We start from the raw sequence: 21532 nt of genomic DNA, 5'->3' as shown, positions 1-21532 counted from the left end.
ACAAAGCTGGAATGGGCCAAATCTAGTAAGATAAAATTTAATGTATTAAATCCTGTACTTGAATCCAAAGAAAAATCCTAAAAACAAAATGAAAAGCCCTATTACTCTAAACAGTTTTTTAAAGAGTATCTGAAGATTTCACAGACTTAATCTGTAACTGGGATGGGAAGTTAGAAATTTTTCTCTTTCCATGCCAAAACCTTAGTATCTGCAAAATATGTTAAAAAGAGAACTAAACCGCTAATCCTGCTGGGCTAATTTTAAGCTTAACTCTTACCTATGGAATAGCAGAAATATGTATATAATATAATATATGTAAATGTGCTAAAATGTCAACATTTGAGATTCCTATCCTCCATCATTTCTAGTAAGGAGAGAAATTAAAACTTTGTTCTGAAAAGGATCTTATTCTATAACTGTTTGTGCAGAAATAATCTCATTTTACTTGCTTTCAAAAATTTAATTTCTGGCTGGGGGCAGTGGCTCATGCCTGTAATCCCAGCACTTTGGTAGGCTGAGGCGGGTGGATCACCTGAGGTTGGGAGTTCGAGACCAGCCTGGCCAACATGGTGAAACTGTCTATACTAAAAATACAAAAATTAGCCAGGCATGGTGGCTGCTGCCTGTAATCCCAGCTCCCAGGAGGCTGAGGCTTGAGAATCACTTTAACCTGGGAGGCAGAGGCTGCAGTGAGCCAAGATGGCGCCACTGCACTCCAGCCTGGATGACAGAGCGAGACTCTATCTCAAAATAAATAAATAAATAATTTCTAAAATATTTTAAAAGAATGTTGCTCAATTCTGGGCACAGGGGATTTTGATCTGCAATTAGCTAGAAAATTTGGAGTCACTAAAGTCTTATGTCCCTATCATGCTTAAGATATTGTCAACATGTATTAGCACACATACTAGGAGCCACTGACTATGCTAAGTACTTTCATATAATTTCTCAGTTAATTAACCTAATTTAAGCTAGGATTTATGATAAGGACCTTCGTACTACCTCACTTCGGCCCAGTTACATAAAATTCTTACATATTCACTTGCCTTCTACAACTCACACAGCAGCAAGTTAATGCACATTTAAGAAACCACAGGTAAGTGTACTAGATACCCAGATAGGTATCTAGAAACACCTACTACCTAACCAAAAATTTCTACATGGAAATCTCAGAGTGAGACTTTAGGAAATAAGTGCTTAGAGGCCACTGTAGGGCCAGGTGTGGTGGTTCACATCTGTAATCCCAACACTTTGGAAGGCTGGGCACTACGATTGCTTGAGGCCAGGTAAGAACAGTTTAGGCAACATAGCAAAACCCCACCTCTACAAAAAATAAAATAAAATAGAGACCACTGGCCACAATCTTATTTCTTTCCTTTTCACACATAGTGGAAAACACAATTCATACCCAAAGGAAAAAAAAGCATTATATTAAAAAGACACCTGCACTTGTATGTTGATCGCAGTGCTATTCACGATAGCAAAGTCATGGAACCCACCTAAGTGTCTACCAACAGATGATCAGACAAAGAAAATGGGGTGTATATATACACTGTGGAATACAAATGAAATGTTAAAAAATCATGAAATCATGTCTTTTGTAGCAACACGAATGGAGCTGGAGGCCATTATCCTAAGTGAACTCAGAGGCAGAAAATCATATATCGCATGTTCTCACTTACAAGTGGGTACACAAGGACATTAAGATGGAAATAACAGACACTGGGAACTCCAAAAAGGGGTAGGATGGGAGAAGACTGAAGGTTTAAAAATTATCTACTGGGCACTGTGTTCAATATCATGGTGATGGGTACACTAGAAGCCCAATCTCCACCATTACTCATGCAATACCTATGTAACAAATAAGCCTATGTGCCCTCTGAATCTAAAATAAAAAAAAAAAAATTCAACATCATTGCTGGCACATAAGAGATAATTAAGTAGTAAACGTTATGTAAATAACAGATCACAGAATCTGGCTATTTCATGAAATGCATCTCATGAAGCAGAAATGAGTAAATCTTTTAGAAAAATAAAAAGCTGCACTTGATTTACGTAATTATAGCCTTCACAAATAAACCTATTATAAAATACATAAAATGACAAAGTTTTACAAATATTTATAGTTCATATATTTTCTGAATATAAAAAAGTATTTACGATTTACTAGTATGAATTTGGAAACCCTTCTGAAGACAAAAACAGTCATTTGAAAGCTACATATGAGCTTCTGTTCTTGGTCCTCTTTTTATCAACTACAGACTGTGACTCTATGTCCAATCTCCTAAGATTATTAAATGTTTTTCTGTCAACAAGTGAAATAGCACCCTGAATTGTATACTACAGTTTAAAAATAAACAGGTCCTATATATTATAAAAAGAACCTGATATGTACATCTAACCTCCCCCACACTCATTATTGGTGAATAACAAAAAATTGGTAGGTGAATAAATGACCTGAAAGAAAAGTAAATCCTATGCAAAAAAATAAAGTAAACAATAATAGGTGACTACTGGTGGGAAACGTCGCAAAATGAAGTCGATTAGCTAGGCACTAAGTCAGAGATAGAATCTCAATTATTTGTATCAGGACCCTTTTAAACTTTTTTTTTTTTTTTTTTTTTTTTTAGACAGTCTCGCTCTGTCACCCTGGCTGGAGTACAGTGGCACAATCTCAGCTCACTGCAACCTCCGCCTCTCGGTTCAAGCAATTCTCCCACTTCAGCTTCCTGAGTAGCTGGGATTACAGGCACGTGCACTGTGCCTGGCTAATTTTTGTATTTTTAGTAGAGATGGAGTTTCGCCATGTTGGTCAGGCTGGTCTCAAACTCCTGACCACAAGTGATCCTCCTGGCCTTGGCCTCCCAAAGTGCTGGGATTACAGGCATGAGCCACCACACCCAGCCTAAACTCTTAAGAATTATGCAGAGGCTGGGTACAGTGGCTCACATCTATAATCTCAGCACTTTGGGAGGGTGAGGAGGATCACTTGAGGCCAGGAGTTTGAGACCAGCCTGGGCAACACAGTGAGATCCTGTCTCTATATAAAAAATAAAATAAATTTTTAAAAATTACAATTAAAACCAAGACTCATGAAAATATTTATGAATTCATTTTAAAATAAGTCATTTTATGTTTATGTAAATATTTTTTAAGAGAAACAGCTATATGATCCAAAATTTAAACTTTTAGAAAAAAGAGTAGCCCCTTTTACATTTTTGCAAATCTCAGTACCTGGCTTAACAAATGACAACCAGATACTCATTTATCTTTTCTGGCATTCAGTGTGTTGCAATATGTTCTTTAAGCAAAAGTACATGAAAAAAAACAAAAAAACACGGCCTCACACTGACATCAAACTAGAAAAAGGAAAACCTCATAAATGCCTGTAAGAGGGTCTCAGGGACTTCCAGAGGTCCACAAACCACACTCTGAGATCCACAATACTAAGTATATAGTAGCTGCTCAATAAACTTAGTGAATGATATGGAAATAATAAAAGCAGTTATGCAGAAAGCTGAGTATAGTCTACTGTTACAAGTAAGACAAGTACTTAAAAAGCATGCTTACTATACTGTTAGGGTGTAAAGGATTAACATGATAAATATAGTATAAAACTCCTATTTCACAACTCAAGGACACAGAATAAAATCACCTTCATATAGCAAATAGCCACATACTCGTATACACCCCAATAATAACAGTATCTCTCAAAATGGAAGAAAACATACTTTTAACCCTTTACCCATTTAGAAAAAAAAAAAGTACAGCTTGCTGCAAGGACTCATTTAATTTTACATAAACACACTCTTTGAGGCCGAAGCAAATCTGACTTTCAAGGTGAAAATAAAATATAAAAACTATTCTTGGAGTTATTTCTAAACAGAACTAACATCAGAATTGTTTGAATCATCAGATTTGTCTATTTCGAAAAAAAAAATCAGATTCAACAAACGAATCCTCGGGCAACAACTGTTCGAGAATGACAATACCATGTGCAGGAGTGCTATGTTTTCTACGATTTGACATTTTCAGTGATTAAGAATTACTATATTTTGTAAATGAAAATATCACTATTAAAACCAGAATGCTATAAATAGAATGATGTCTTCTGTTTCCAAAGTCAATATGCCACAGCAATGCAAAAATAATAATAAAAGCTAGGTATTTCGTGGCAAAGTTATCTCAAGGTAAACACTGCAGCTAAGCACTACTGGCGAGTATTCACAGGACAGACAGGAAAAGGGTTAAATATAGCTGCATCGGCCAGGTGCAGTGGCTCACGCCTGTAATCCCAGCACTTTGGGAGGCCAAGGCAGGCGGATCACCTGAGGTCAGGAGTTTGAGACCAGCCTGGCCAACATGGTGAAACCCTGTTTCTGCTAAAAATACAAAAAATTAGTCGAGTATGGTGGCGTGTGCCTGTAATCCCAGCTACTGGGGAGGCTGAGGCAGGAGAATCGCTTGAACCCAGAAGGTGGAGGTTGCAATGAGCCGAAATCACACCATTGCACTCCAGCTTGGGCAACAAGAGTGAAACTCCGTCTCAAAATAATAATAATAAAAAATAGCTGCATCATCGATATATATAATAGGCAAATTCATAAAGAGTAGAATAGTGGTTACTAAGAGCTGGAAGGGGGGAATATGGGGAGTTACTGTTCAATGGGTTCAGAGTTTCTGTTTGGGATGATGAAAAAGTTCTGGAAATGGATAGTGGTAACTGCTGCATAACACTGCAAATATACTTAATGCCAATGAATTGTACACTTAAAAATTGTTGAAACTGGCCGGGCACAGTGACTCATGCCTGTAAGCCAAGCACTTTGGGAGGCCGGGGCAGGTGGATCACCTCAGGTTGGGAGTTCGAGACCAGCCTGACCAACATGGAGAAACCCCCCTCTACTAAAAATACAAAAAATTGGGCTGGGCGGGGTGGCTCACACCTGAAATCCCAGCACTTTGGGAGGCTGAGGCGGGTGGATCACAAGGTCAGGAGATCGAGACCATCCTGGCTAAAACGGTGAAAACTTGTCTCTACTAAAAACACAAAAAATTAGCTGGGCGTGATGGCGGGCGCCTGTAGTCCCAGCTACCCCGGAGGCTGAGGCAGGAGAACGGCGTGAACCCGGGAGGCGGAGCTTGCAGTGAGCCAAGATCGCGCCACTGCACTTCAGCCTGGGCGACAGAACAAGACTCCGTCTCAAAAACAAACAAACAAACAAAACTAGCCCGGCGTGGAGGCACATGCCTGTAATCCCAGCTACTCAGGAGGCTGAGACAGGAGAATCACTTGAACCCAGGAGGCAGAGGTTGCGGCGAGCTGAGATCATGCCATTGCACTCCAGCTTGGGCAACAAGAGCGAAACTCCATCTCAAAAAAAAAATAAATAAATAAATAAATAGCCAAAATGGTGAATTTTATGTTATGTATATTCTACCTCAATTTTAGAAACACAAATACTAAATTGTATAAAAAGCTAAAACATAGGCTACTTAAAAATATAAAAGGCTGGGCTGGGCACGGTGGCTCACGCCTATAATCCCAGCACTTTGGGAGGCTGAGGCGGGCGGACTGCCTGAGCTCAGGAGTTCAACACCAGCCTGGGCAACACAGTGAAACCCCTTCCCTACTAAAAATACAAAAAAATCAGCTGGGCATGGCAGTGCACACCTGTAGTCTCAGCTAATCGGGAGGCTGAGGAAGAAGAATTGCTTGAACCCGGGAGGCATAGGTTGCAGTGAGCTGAGATCGCGCCACTGCATTCCAGCCTGGGCGACAGAACGAGACTCCGACTCAAAAAAACAAATAAAAGGTTGCACTAAAACCACAAGACATAAAGTCCCAATTTCTTTTGTTTACTTTAAATGTACTTAATAGTACATTTAAACAAAATAAATCTTTCAAAAAATAGAGGGTACAAACACCTGCTTGAACTATTAAGGGAACTAAATATCTGAAAAATGGAATAGTGAAGAGTATCTTTTTACTTACCTGCAACATGCTGACTATCTCAACTTTGTTGAAGAAAATAAAAGACGTAAGAGTAGAAAGAAAATTCTCTTCAAAAACAGATGGTGTGGGCAAAATGATGTCCTGAATGTACTGTACCCTGTAAGTCTGATGTATTTTTTGCCTTAGTTCAGAGTCTGTTATTGGTATAACTTCCTTGAACTTTGCAGTTTTGGTCAAGAATTCTCTATGTCTTTTTGGCTGAGCCAAAGCAGGGTCATATTCAAGGCATCCCACGACATCCATGATACACTCATCAGAAAACATTACCTCAAAAAGAGTTGCCTTATTTAGGAATAAGATTCCTCTAATAATTTCATACAAATGGTGTAAGCCTTCAGTGTTTTCTAGGTTCTCGCAAGCTTGGAACAGCTGCAATAGTTTTTTAATATAGCCTTCATTTTCCAAGGCGAGAGCCAGCTTTTCCCTACGGATAGGTGAGGAGAGCACTGAGGTAACTAAGTCAGCAATCTCTTCAAGTTTATTGAGTTCACATGTGGGCAGGTCAATCAGATGACTAGTTTCAGGCATTTCTTCAAATCGTTCTTCTTCAGATTCATCAATGAGGTCCTGTGTGACTTCCACTGATGGGTCTTTACCTTGAACCTAAAAATATCCAAGTATACAGCTAATTACCTTAAAATACAAAATAATTCAAAATTTTGGAAATCAAATCATTTGGAAATGCCTGGCTAGTCACTACTAATTAAAAGTGAAGTCTAGGCCAGGCACGGTGGCTCACGCCTGTAATCCCAGCACTTTAGGTGGCTGAGGCAGGCAGGTCACTTGAGGTCAGGAGTTCAAAACCAGCCTGGGCAACATGGTGAAACCCCGACTCCACTAAAAATACAAAAATCAGCCAGGTGTGGTGGCATACGCCTGTAATCTCAGCTACTCAGGTGGGTGAGGCAGGATAATCGCTTGAACCTGGAAGGTGGAGGTTGCAGTGAGCTGAGATCGCACCACTGCACTCCAGCCTGGGAGACAAAGCAAGACTCTGTCTCAAAAAATAAAATAAAAAATTAAAATAAAAAAATAAATAAAATAAAATGAATTCTCTTCCAGCTTGGTCCCTGAATGACTCTCATGAATAGGGCCCCTTCCCCTATTGGTCAAACAGCATTAAGGAGAAATCAACTTTTGTTGTGACAAGCCATTGAAATTTTAGGATTGTATTACTACAACACAATCTGATCATAACGTCTCAGAGACAGCCAATGAACTCTGCTGTATGGATTCACAATAAATCCACACTATCAATAGGGTTTTTCAATAAAAATTCTCTAGTCTATAATCCTATCGTCATCCCTTACAGCTGCTGCTTTAAATATTTTTTCACTTTCCAACTTCTCAAACATTACCTTCACCTTTAAGTCTCAGAAAATAAGAGGCTTCCTTTGAATAAAAAGCCCATCAGTACTCAACTTCCTCTAACATTTCTCCATCTCACAACTTACCTTCACACATTTCCTTCATTCATTTCAAAGGAAATGTCTATACCATTTCCTAAGGTTAACATTTCCATATGTACTTCTAAACTTATGCTTTCTCAAAGCTAAACATATAAAAATTATCTTTGCTCTTGTTTTTATAATTTATTTCTCTCCAATGGTTCCTTCTATTTCATCATTCTCCAATCCCCTTAAGACACTCTGAACTATCTGAACCATCAAACTTTTTCAGGGAAGCTTTTTTGTTCTATTTTCTCATTATAAGGGGTAGTGGCTCACGCCTGTAATCCCAGCACTTTGGGAGACCAAGGTGGGCGGATCACCTGAGGTCAGGAGTTCAAGACCAGCCTGACCAACATGGAGAAACCCTGTCTCTACTAAAAGCACAAAATTAGCTGGGCGTGGTGGCGCATGCCTGTAGTCCCAGCTACTCGAGAGGCTGAGGCAGCAGAACTGCTTGAACCTGGGAGGCGGAGGTTGCAGTGAGCCGAGATCACACCACTGCACTCTAGCCTGGGCAAGGAGAGCAAAACTCTGTCTCAAAAAAAAAAAAAAAAAAAAAAAAGGCGGGCAGGGGTGGTTAAGAAATAATTAAGTAATATGGCGCTTATTGAAATTGAAATTGTCCTTTCAAAGATCAGTAATGACTTCCCAGAACTGAAAAAGTAAAACATGAGATATGATTTTGTGAAATATCATGCAGTAGTTAGGAGCAAAAAACTAAATATATATTCAGCAACATGCACAGATTTTAAGAAGTAGAGTGCTGCGTTGTACAGTAAAGAGTTAACTTTGCTGGGCTATCAGAGTGCTATCTAATATCCCTTCCAAAGGTGGAAAGGTCTGAATAAAAATCAATGACAAAGAAAAAAATAAAATTTAAAAAAACAATGACAAATGGAAAGGAGAAACAGTAAAAGAGGGAAAAAAACATGAAAAAATGAGTAATGTAACAAGGAAAATTCAGTATTAACATTGGTGCCTAAGCTGGGCGCTGTGGCTCATGCCTGTAATCCCAGCACTTTGGGAGGCTGAGGCAGGCAGATCACGAGCTCAGGAGTTCAAGACCAGCCTGTGCAACCTTGTCACTACAAAAAATACAAAAATTAGCCAGGCATGGTGGCGCACGCCTGTAGTCCCAGCTATTAGGGAGGCTGAAGTGAGAATCCCTTCAGCCTGGGAGGCAGAGGTTGCAGTGAGCTTAGATCACACCACTGCATTCTAGCCTGGGGAGAGCCAGACCATGTCTCAAAAAAAAAAAAAAAAGTAGTGATGCCTCAAGAAAGGCTGAAGGCAAGAGATGACATTGTCTCTTAGCTCAGTTATAACAGATGCCTGGAAGGGTTAAGCAATAGGTTTGCCAAGACCACCCCTCCTCTTAAAACCTGACAAGGTCAAATGGGAGCCTGTAAGCTTTGAAGAGTGACACTGCTCTGGGAGACGTTTTGTCATACAATATGATGATGAACCAGACCAACTGTCTTTTTCTTTTTTTTTTTGAGACACAGTCTCGCTCTGTAGCCCAGGCTGGAGTGCAATGGCACGATCTCGGCTCACTGCAAGCTCCGCCTCCCAGGTTCATCCCATTCTCCTGCGTCAGCCTCCCAAGTAGCTGGGACTACAGGTGCCCACCACCATGCCCGGCTAATTTTTTGTATTTTTAGTAGAGACGGGGTTTCACCGTGTTAGCCAGGATGGTCTTGATTTCCTGACCTTGTGATCCTCCTGCCTCGGCCTCCCAAAGTGCCGGGATTACAGGCATGAGCCACTGCGCCCAGACCCAGACCAACTGTTAATGACTACGTGGGATTCTAGTAATGTGCTAGAATCTACCAACTCTTACTTTTCAGGTTACATCTACTACCATAATGTGATATGGTATAACACTAGTATTGTTGATCCAACTATGTTATCTATATAAATCTTATAATACTGATATTGATGATCAAATGTATTGGGAGACTGAGTTAAACCTTCCTGAGGATGTAATGCTGATAGAAAAACCACTGGCCCATGCTGCAGTTATTTGAATAATTAAACTAAACTAAACTAAGAAAAATGAAAGTCACTGGCCCTACAGAATCATGGTCTGGAACCTAAGAAGAAAAAAAATCACTGGACTGACAAAAAGCTGGATTTTGTTGACTATCAGTTTCTATGGTACACAGTTCTGTACAAGTTTATGATAAGGTACAATCTGCAGATCAAGGAGAGAAATAAATCAAAGCAGTACAAAAATACAAAAGGTATGACATGGTTTTATAGGAAAAGTTAGTTGTTTCTTTAAACCTATCTCTACTCCACACTGGCCCCAAATACTAGGTATATTCATACTGATATTATTTCTCTGTCTGTGATATATATCCTATGCTAAATGTAGATGCTCACACAAATATGATCATTTTGGTGTAAGAGAGCCTTGGTCAAGGAGTGGCCTGTGCAGTAAAGGACTGACCTTGCCAAAGGAAAAGTTTGGCCCTTATCTAGCCCCAGAGAGGTAAACTCTAAGCACTCAGAATATCCTGCTTCATAATAATGTTTACCTGGGGGACATCACCTATGCCAGACATACTATGCTAACAATGTGCTATGTGGTGGGGGCCTTGGACCACAAGATATTCTTGACCTCTGGAGGTGCTGGAATAAGGTCAGCCACACAGGCGGTCAGCCATGCTTACATAAACTCTAATCTCCAGTGAAAACCCTGGACACGAAGGTTTGGGTAAACTTAACTAGTTGGCAATACTGAATGTATGCTGCCATATATCACTGCTGGGAGAAGTAAGTGCTGTCTGCGTGATTCCACCAGGAGAGAGAACTGGAAGCTCAAGCCTGAAACTCTCCTAGACCCTGCCCTATGCACCTTTTCCCACTGGTTATTGGAATCTGTATCATTTTGCTATAATAAACTGTAACTGTGAGTATAACAGCTTTGCTGAATTCTGTGAGTCTTTCCAGTGAATTATGGAAATTGAGAGTGCTCTTGGAGACCTCCTGAACTACCTAAGTGAAAACAGTAATAAACAAATTTCCACAAAAATTTCTAGGACGAATACTTTTTTTTTTTTTTTTTTGAGACAGAGTCTTACTCTGTCGCCCAGACTGGAGTGTAGTGGCATTATCTTGGCTCATTGAAACCTCCCTCAGAGGTTCCAGCTATTCTCCTGCCTCAGCCACCCTAGTGGCTGGGACTACAGGCATGCGCTACCACGCCTAGCTAATTTTTGTACTTTGAGTACAGATGAGGTTCCACCGTATTAGCCAGGCTGGTCTCGAACTCCTGATGTCAGGTGATCCGCCTGCCTCGGCCTCCCAAAGCGCTAGGATTACAGGCGTGAGTAACCACGTCCGGATGGACAAATACACTTATATCCAAGAACATGTATTAAAAAGTAGGTGTTGACATAGAGGGGTGGGGTAGTAGGATGGGACAAGGTATAATCTAATACAGTAATCACTAGAATAAATTATCCACCATATAAATTTATGTTCTAGCAGATATGTAAATCAATATCCTAGTTCTAAATAAGAGGAGATGTTTGTCTTCTGCATTATAGTTATATTTTCTGTAAATCTAAAACTGTTCTAAAACAAAAGGTTTCTTTTAAAAAAATTCTAGTTACTTAAGAGTTACCACATATTCTATATATCCTGCTACACTCTAAGTTCCACATAAACTGAAGTCATGAATACTGTTGAGCATTAGTGCCTGGTACAGTATGCATAAACATTAGGCAAACATATGACCAAATATTTATGTTTTTAATCTAAAAGCTTGACTTACTTACTTAATCTTCTTCTGGTTTGCTTAAAGTACTTGCCATTTTATAATATAAGGTATTAATTATGAGCATATGCTATCAAAATCTAAAGTGGTAAAACAAAAGTATGACAAAGTTGTTTTTAAAAAACTTAAAGTAAAATAATTTGCCGTAGAATATAAAAAATTTCAAGTTAGATTATCAAGTCTCACATTAAGACACTATCTCTCCACATCCTAATAAATATGTTTGAAGTAAAAAGGAAACAAAAATTCAAGAAAAGAAGCAAACATTAAGTTAAATATTATAAAAAGAAACTTACCTGACAAATTTTTTCCCAGATCTCATCACAGCCAGCTTTCTCCTGAAAACTCAGAGCCAAATCATAGTTCTCTGCTTCTGACCAAACAATTAATGTATCCTGTTTAAAAATAAATATTTCTATATCATCACACTAGAAAAGAGGTATCTACAAAGTACAAATAGAAATCAAGAGGACTGGAAACAACACAGCAATGACAAATGCCCCGATATGAGTAATCAATGTATATCTGATTGGCATTATTAGTAATATATTGGCAACACAATAGTAGCTTTGATACTAAAAATGACTGAGCAATTTTCTAAAACAAAAAATATTAAAACAGGCTAATAGGCTCTGACTCATGTTACTCAAATAATATTTATAAAAAGGCTAGCCATTCTTGGCCAAAACTATAACAAAGACATTCCAACCATCTACTTTCTGTTGCTTCCAGAAAATCAGCTGTCCCATTCACTAACCACCTATGTATTTATCCTTCCCTTTGAGCTGGTTAAAATAAGCTAATACCTGAAAATAGGTTAAGGCTTAACTCTATTTTTGCCTTTTTTTTTTTTGTATCTGGAAAAGACTTCAGGATCTTAAGAAATGTAACACCATGGTGAAACAAAGCTATTTGCTCTTATTTACAAGTGCTACCAACAGCACCCAGTTCAGTACCTTAGCTTAGGGTGTAGAAAAATTAGCCCAAGGTTTAGGTAAGCAGTCTCCTAGAATGTCTTCAATTATATGCCTACCAAAGGGTTAGTTACATTTTTAGGAAAAGGTTGTCACCCCTTGTATTAGAAACCAAGGTTTGGATTTAAAATAAAACATAGACACACACACACACACATACACACAAATATACATATATATATTTTGTTGTTTCCTCCTTGAGACAGGATCTTGCTCTGTGACCAGACTAGAGTGTAGGGGTACAATCACGACTCACTGCAGCCTCGACCTCCTAGGCCCCAGCAATCCTCCCACCTCAGCCTCCCGAGTAGCTGGGACTACAGGTGCACACACCACGCCACACTAATTTTTCGTAGAGACAGGGTTTCACCATTTTGCCCAGGTTGGTCTGGAACTCCAACTCCTGGGCTCAAGCGATCCGCCTGCCTCGACCTCCCAAAGTGCTGGGATTACAGGTGTGAGCCACTGCACCCAGCCTAACACACATTTTTAAACACTAAAAACACTATGCAATACTCAAATGAACAATCTTTTAAGGATATATAATAATGAAAGTTTAACGTGGCTAAAACTTTGATTTTCAAAAAAATACAAAGTTTATACGCTACCAAAAATATAATCTACAAAACACCTTATATGTAATAACTTGTTAATTTAAGTAGTACTTATAAATATCATGACCTGACATGAATACAAAACTAAAAATCATCCCCAGATCCAAGACAAAGTGTTGAAAATGGGAACATTTCAGTACTTTTTGGCTTTAAACAGTAAATGAAAAATATTATTTAATTAATCCAGGCCTCAGATTAATACTTCTTATTTTCTGTGTAATCAGGTAAAAATAGCTAGAAATCTGTGTTCTATCTTCTTCCTGGCTATGCTTTTTGGGAGAAACTTGCTACCAGAGTTAGTCTAAAATTCTCTCAAGTCACTCCTTTGTCTAAAATCCTTCAGTTTTGGCCAGGTGCGGAGGCTCACACCTGTAATCCCAACACTTTGGGAGGCCAAGGTAGGCAGATCACAAGGTCAAGAGATGAAGACCATCCTGGCCAACATGGTGAAACCCCGTCTCTACTAAAAATACAAAAATTAGCTGGGCGTGGTGGCGCGTGCCTATAGTCCCAGCTACTCAGTAGGCTGAGGCAGAAGAATCGCTTGAACCGGGGAGGCAGAGGTTGCAGTGAGCCGAGATCAAGCCATTGCACTCCAGTCTGGCGACAGTGCGAGACTCCGTCTCAAAAAAGAAAAAAAAAAAAAGAAATCCTTCAGTTTCTCTCATCATCCACAAAAGTTTTCAAACCTTTTTTAAAAAAACCAGAACCCCTTCTACAAACAAAAATTCACTAAGAACCTCCATATATATAAAAAAAGACATAAATAGAGCTACTCTGGTCAGTGCTGGTTAAAACACCAGGGTACCCACTCAGGCTCCCTACATTCCCAAGTCATCTTCTTAGAGCCTTCCTCAAAATAGCTTCACAAACAGTGATCTCCAAAACATTTTTGACTGCAGTTTAATTTGCTTATTATATACAAAAATATATTAGTATATTAATACATTATAAAACACATGCTAAAATAGAAAAGTCTTATAAGAAGATAACATAAGCAAAATTTTTAAATGTTTGAACTGCAATGGCTCCATATCATTGGTTAGTATTAAGACCCAATATACACTTAAGGCATAGTATACCCAAACATAACAGTGGATATAAATCCATATTTAAAATTATCCTTTGGTAGAATGCAATGGCTCAAGTCTGTAATCTTAGCATTTTGGGAGGCTAAGGCAAGTGGATCACTTGAGGCCAGGAGTTTGAGACCAGCCTGGGCAATGCAGTGAGACTTCCATATTTAATTAAAAAAAAAATTATTGGCCAGGCATGGTGGCTCACACCTGTAATCCCAGCACTTTGGGAGGCCGAGGCGGGCGGATCACCTGAGGTGAGGAGTTTGAGACCAGTCTGGCCAACATGGTTGAAACCCCATCTCTACTAAAAATACCAGAATTAGCCGGGTGTGGTAGCAGCCACCTGTAATCCCAACTACTCGGGAGGCTGAGGCAGGAGAATCGCTTGAACCCGGGAGGTGGAGATTTCAGTGAGCGAGATTGCATCATTGCACTCCAGCCTGGGGGACAAAAGTGAGACTTTGCCTCAAAAAAAAAAAAAAAAAAGTAAAAAAAATTATCTTTTTAATAACCGAACTTTTTGAGAGGGGTAACTTCTTGTCAGATCTATTACATCATTGTTTCTGCTTTGTCCCATGGTTGACAGTTTACACTAGCAGTAAATGTAAATTTAACCATTGTCTAGTTCATTTGTACTTATATCATCATCAACCCCTTTTAAGGCACCTATCCATTTTGTTTGAGTTAGGATAGTTTAAGTTACAAAATATTTGCAGTTATCTCCACATATAGGCTACAGTAATTCACAAAAGTTGGGTATGAGAATATAGAAATAAAAAAACAGTTTCTCATACTACACTATCACAACACAAATGACTGCTGTCACCTTCACCACCAAGAAGTGTGAGGATTTCTCCCCACCAATAATCAATCAGTTCCATATTAGACACCAGGTGGGTGTTCTCCAATTCACCTTCGACACTGTTTACCCGGAGACACTGACAGATACCACAGTTGAGGGCTCAGCCCTACAAGACTGCCCCCTACTTCTAATGCCAATTGCAAGCCTGCGTTGTTTTACCTGTTTCCAACCAAACGGCTATAAATCAGGCTTCCCATGACTCCCTCCTTGGATTTGATTAATTTGCTAAAGTAGCTCACAAAATGCAGGGAAACAGTTATATCTACCAGTTTATTATAATATAAAGGATATTTTAAAGGATACAAATGAAGAGAGGTATAGAGCAAGGTATGGGGTAAGAGGCTCAAAGGTTGCATTACCTCCCTGGGCATATCATCCTCCAGGAACTTCCACTTAGTTATCTGGGAGCTCTCCAAACCCAGTCCTAATGGGCGTTTATGGAGGCTTCATTAAACAGGTATAATTAAGTAAATCACTGGCGACTGGTGATTAATAAACCCTCAGCCCCTCTCCCCTTCTGGAGGATGGTGGATGGGGTTCAAAGCCGCAATCTTCTAACCATGCCTTGGTCCTTCTGGTGACTAGATCTATAGATAGTACTATCTACAGTCAGGTCAATGGATATTACTAACAGAATGAAATCCAAAACCCTTTATCCAGCCATCCAATGCCTTTTCCATTTTGGCTACAATCAATGTTTGGTCCAGGTAAACATTGAAAGAGAAGGTCCAGGTAAACAACGAAATCTGAATTAAGGTAACTGAGCACCTTTTCATCATCACTTTCTTTTGCTCTTCTTTTTTTTGATACAGAGTCTCACTTTGTTGCCCAGGTTGGAATGCAGTGGTGCAATCTTGGCTCACTGCAACCTCCACCTCTGGGTTCAAGTGATTCTCCTGCCTCAGCCTCCTGAGTAGCTGGGATTACAGGCGTGTGCCACCACACCGGATTAATTTTTGTATTTTTAGTAGAGACAGGGTTTCACCATGTTGGCCAGGCTGGTCTTGAACCCCTGACCTCAGGTGATCTGCCAGCCTTGGGCTCCCAAAGTGCTGGGATTACAGGTGGGAGCCACTGCACCCAGCCCCTCATTCTTAACTTTAAATTCTTTTCTCTGATCTTGTCAAAATACCAGAAACTAAATGGGGTTTATATTTAGAGTTCTTTTCCAATGCTGAGGACTGACCCTGGGAAACAGTCAACGGTTACTGATCTTTCTTCTTCCTGATTACCAATAACTGATCCATCACATGCCCTGTCAATTCTACCTTCAATAAAGATCACAAAATCCATCCATCTCTGTCCATCTCTATCACCTCAATCCAATCCAACATTATCTTTTGCTTGGACTATGCAGCAATCTCCCAATGAGTTTCCCACTTATTGCTTCTCTTCAATTCCACAGATTGATACTATTAAGTATTCTGGATCATGTCATCACTTTGCATAAACTCTTCAAAAGCTTACTTTAAAAATCCCAACTTGGCTGGATATGGAGGCTCATGCCTGCAATCCCAGCACTTTTGGAGCCCAAAGAGGGAGAACTGTTAAGCGCAGGAGTTTGAAACCAGCCTGGGCATCATAGTGAGACCTCATCTCTACTAAACATTAAAAAAATTAGCCAGGTATGGTGGTATGCGCCTGCAGTCCCAGCTACTCAGAAGGCTGAGGTGGGAGGATCGCACCTAGGAGGTCAAGGCTGCGTGAGACTTAATCATGCCACTGTGCTTTTGGCTGGGAGACAGTCTCATCTCAAAACCACCGCCCTGCCTCCAAAAAAATTCCAAACGAAAAGATAGTGACCAGCCAGAAGCAGCACTCGATGAGGTATTTCTGGATGAATGAATATATGTGGTCAGATCAACAAGACTCAGTCTTGAGCTCTGTTCTTTTCTCAATTTATAGCTATTACCTCAAAGGAGGTTACCTTGTAGCTAAAAATTCATAATTCATCTGATTTTTTTTTTTAAAAGGCTGGAGTGCAGTTGGCTATTCACAGGTGTGATCATCATGAACTATAGCCTCAAACTCCTGGTCTCAAGTGATCCTCCTGCCTCAGCCCCGAAAAGCTGGGACTACTACTGGCATGCTAGGCCTTTTATGATTCTTAAATTAGAATCTCCTGCTGGAAAGTCTCACCCTATCTCTATTCCCAGATGTTCATTTTAAGACCTTTTCATGGGCTGGGTGTGACGACTTATGTCTGTATTCCCAGCACTTTGGAAGGCCAAGATAGGTGGGCTGCTTGAGCTCAGGAGTTCAAGACCAGCCTGAGCAACATGGCATAATCCCATATCTACAAAAAATTAGCCAGGCATGGTGTGCACACCTACAGTCCCAGCTACTCAGGAGGCTGAGGTGGGAGCCTGAGTGCAGGAAGTTAAAGCTGCAGTGAGCCATGATCACGCCACTGCACTCCAGCCTCGGCAACAAAGCAAGACTGTGTCTCAAAAAAAAAAAAACAAAAAAACTCTTTCCATTTATTTTACTGTATGTAACTTCAAAGCCCGGATGGAAAAAAAAAAAAAAAAAAAGCAAAGCACAAAACAGTATATAGTATGCTACCAGTTATACCAATAAAAGGGAAAAAATACATACAATTGTATGCATATTTGCTTACATATGCATACCTCCAGCAAGATATATAAGAAACTGGTGATGTCAGTGGCCTCTAGCAAGGGAAACTGTATGGACAGAATCTGGCGTGGGAAAGAGACTTCAATAAATACCTTTTCAATTTTTAACTGGGCTAATATATTACATACTACAAAAAATTTTTTTTAATAAGCCTCAAACCAAAAGATTAATGTAAACCTGCTTAACTTCCCACTTTCTGGAAAGAACCATCACCTTCCTGGCCAGACTCAAAAACACTATCAGTGACCTTTGATTCCTTCTCTTTAATATTTAATCATTTACCAAATTTTCCAGCACTTTCTGGAAAATATACTGGAGCTCTGTTCCTTCAAGTCCATTTACCGTGGTGGAATAGACTTTCATTTTTTGTATCTGAATTATTGCAAAAGGTCTTGCTACTCAAAGATCTTCTGCTCCACCCTATCCCTCCTCCCCAATTTATTATTCATGACATTGCCACACTCATTTCTTTAAACACAGTATCACTTTAGGCCCCTACTCAAGAACCTGTAATGTCCCCTTCTGAACCTGTGTATTATCATATTTGGGATTGGTGGTAGGAGGGGGAGAAACCACTGCTACAAATAGGCTTAATACCTTTTGTAGCAAGTATATTTCCTTTCCTATCACAGTTCCTTCCACTACCACCACCAAGAATGAACTTTTTCTTAATGATTCCAGCTTATATTAACCTCTTCCTTAATTTTCTACTGCTCTAAGTCTGTGCAAAATGCAAGTTTACTTTTTATATTTTGTGTTGGCACATACCTGCTGTATAATCTCAGTCAAGAATCTTACCCTTTCTGTACCTTTGTTGCCTCATGTGTGAAATGCTTTCATGGGCTTTCAGTGAAGACTGTGGTAAAACACTGTTATAAGCTATCTTATTATCATTCTGTATCTGTTTCATCTGTTACATCCTGCCTCCAAATAAAACTGCAATAAGGATTTTCTTAAACCCAATTAACACACAATTGTGTTAAATAGGTACACATTCTTATGACTCTGGTTTTTTTTTTTTTTTTTTTTGAGACAGTCTTGCTCTATCGCCCAGGCTGGAGTGCGGTAGCACAGTAACAGCTCACTGAAGCACTGACCTCCTGGGCTCAAGCAATTCTCCCACCTCAGATTCCCAAGCAGCTGGGACTACAGGTATGTGTCACCATGCCCAGCTAATTTATATTTTTTGCAGCGAGAGTCTCAGTATGTTGCCCAGGCTGGTCTTGAACTCCTGGACTAAAGTGATCCTCCTGCCTCAGCCTCCCAAAGTGTTGAGATTACAAGTGTGAGCCACTGTGCCTAGTATGACTCTTGTTTTTTACTATTTTAAGATATGTAGCCCAGGCTGGGGTGCAATAGCTACGCACAGGCACAATCATAGCACACTACAGCCTCAAACTCCTGGCCTTAAGTGATCCTCCAGCCTCAGCCTCCCAAGGAGCTGGGACCACAAGCACACGCCACCACACCTGGCTTTGACTCTTTTTGATTTAGTCAGTATCAGTGGGACTGATTTGAAGTAACTTAAAATTTCTGTCACATCTATCAGGTATGTTATTTCATGTTGTATCATATAATGATTCTCTTCTCTTTCCAACATGTTTAAATGCTTAAGTTTATTGGGTAAGTACATCTTCTTCCATTAACGACTTCAGTACTATGCACAGTAAGGAAGAAAGTGATGTAAATCAATAATGACTTTTCAATATCCAGTCATATGACATTCAGCTTGACTCATTCTAACTCCTTTTAGGCTCACAATTTGGTACTTCATTTATGAAAGAAAAGATGTATCTTGAGCACACAATTTAGTAGTTGGCTCATTTTAAAACTATAATGTTAAAAGAAGAATGTTTAACATTCCCCTCTGAATTTACTCAATTTTTTTTTTTTTTTGAGACAGAAAAATCGCTTTGTCTCTCCAACTGGAGTGCAGTGATACAATCATGGCTTACTACAGTCTCGACCTCCGAAGCTCAAATGATCCTCCCGTCTCACCTCCAGAAGTAGCTGGCACTATAGCTGCGCACCACCACACCTGGATAATTTTTGAATTTTTTTTGGTAGAGACAGGGATCTTGCTATGTTCTGCAGGCTGTTCCCGAAATCCTCAGCTCAAGGGATCCTCCTGCCTTGGCCTTCCAAAGTGCTGAGATTGCAGGTGTGAGCCACCATGCCTGCCATAGTCAACATATTTTAATACAGCAAAATGGCCTATAAACATCTCATTCACTTACTCATTAAGTTTTTAATAAAAACCCGCTAATGGAAACAAAAAATTTAACCCATTACTGCAGTCCCAGCTACTGGAGAAGCTGAGATGAGAGGATCACTTGAGCCTAGGAGTTCAAGCTCAGCCTGGGCATCACAGCAAGATCCCATCTCTGAAAACAATTTTTTAAATTTTAACTCCACTACTGAACAACAGACTTCATGTGATATTTGGAAATTAATAACTTTCTAGACTAATTTATTGAATAACCTAAATGATGCCTTTTACAAAGGATAATTCTAACAAACATAGAAAAATGTTACTGTATTTGGAAATCTCAATTTGTGTAACTTCAAAAAACTACAAATTAAGCTGAATACAGCCACTGCTCACACCTGTAATCCCAGCACCATGGAGGTACTGAAGCAAAAGGATCACTTGAGGCCAGGAATTCAAATCAGCCTGGGCCACACAGTGAGACCGTCTCTACAAACACAACAACAAAGTTTTGTAATAAATTTTTTAAAGGTGCAAATTTAGCCTGGACAACATAACGAGACCCCATCTTTACAAATTTTTAAAAAAATTAATAAGGTTGGCCGGGCTTGGTGGCTCACGCCTGTAATCCCAGCACTTTGGGAGGCCGAGGTGGGCGGATCACGAGGTCAGGAGATCGAGACCATTCTGGCTAACACGGTGAAACCCCATCTCTACTAAAAAATACAAAAAAATTAACTGGGCGTGGTGGCAGGCGCCTGTAGTCCCAACTACTTGGGAGGCTGAGGCAGGAGAATGGTGTGAACCCGGGAGGCGAAGCTTGCAGTGAGCAGAAATCGCACCACCACACTGCAGCATGGACGACAGAGCGAGACTCCATCTCAAAAAAAAAAAAAAAAAAAATTAGTCAAGCATGGTGGCTCACATCCATAATCCCATCTACTCAGAAGGCTGAAATTGGAGGATCGCTTGAGCCCAGGAGGTTGAGGCTGCAGTGAGCTGTGATCAAACCACTGTACTCCAGCCTAAGGGACAGAAGAAGACCCTCTCAAAAAAATTATTTTCAAAAGTGCAAATTGAAGATTTGGGTGAAAATATGAAAAACCATATCTATTACAAAGAAACTAAGTTTAACATAACCCCTAAATGGCCCTATGATTTCAATTAGAAAAGTGTACTCAATTTAAACAAAAATAAACAGGTAACATCATTCACACAAGTTTTTCACTCTTCTTCAGTGTTTCCATATTCTTCTCATTACCAGAGTTCTCTTATACACCTGAATGTTATGTTGCAAAAAAAAAAAAAAAAAAAAAGCCCAACGAAAAAATAAACTATTACAAAACCCCAAATAGTATATTATTTAAATGTGATTACAGAAAACATTTCCAAATGGTGTAATTTTTTTAAATAATGCATTTTTTCCAATACTTTATACTAAGTGTATACAAAAATGCTAATTATCTAGAACTAATTTTCTAGTAGAGCAACATTATACACGAAATTACCTACATATCCTAATGATTCTAAAGTATTCACAGAATCACTATGTATTTTTAACTTATGTTGGGTGACTATTTTAAATACAAACCTACTCCATAATGTGATGTTTCCAAAGTAACAACAGCTAAAAGATCTTATATACAATCTGAGAAGAATCCATTATTAAACCTAAATTTGTAGGGAACTGTTTATGACTTAGTTACATTTAAGAACAAAGTTCCTGATAATTATATTCATGCAGATAAGGGAAATATGGTAAAAAAAAAAATTAGTATTTCTTTCCCCACAAAGAAGCAAGCAAACAAAAACAAACTAAAAGTGATCATCTGGTAAAAACTCGGTATAAAGACAGAGAGTAAGAGATGCCTGGCTGACTGAGAAATTAAATTTACTTAAATGTCTA

General features: G+C 39.4%; 1 protein-coding gene across 17 annotated transcripts in view; it reads right to left on the bottom strand.

The window, feature by feature from the left end:
* Nucleotides 1–21532, bottom strand: part of PPP4R3B (protein phosphatase 4 regulatory subunit 3B) — a 119750-nt gene that overhangs the window by 82745 nt on the left and 15473 nt on the right. For 14 of the 17 annotated variants that reach the window (XM_063594936.1, XM_063594938.1, XM_034953183.3 and 11 more), the window contains 2 exons: nt 11548–11646; nt 5996–6619 (listed from right to left, as the gene is read on the bottom strand). In XM_063594936.1, the coding sequence (XP_063451006.1) occupies nt 5996–6619; nt 11548–11646 (723 nt within the window). The remainder of the gene's footprint in view (nt 1–5995; nt 6620–11547; nt 11647–21532) is intronic. The other 3 variants (XM_055107921.2, XM_063594943.1, XM_034953184.3) reach the window with 1 other exon arrangement.

This window comes from Pan paniscus, chromosome 12 (assembly GCF_029289425.2).
Source record: "Pan paniscus chromosome 12, NHGRI_mPanPan1-v2.0_pri, whole genome shotgun sequence".
Taxonomy (NCBI): domain Eukaryota; kingdom Metazoa; phylum Chordata; class Mammalia; order Primates; family Hominidae; genus Pan; species Pan paniscus.
Note: the sequence above shows the minus strand (reverse complement) of the source record. Positions and strands in the feature narration are given on the sequence as shown.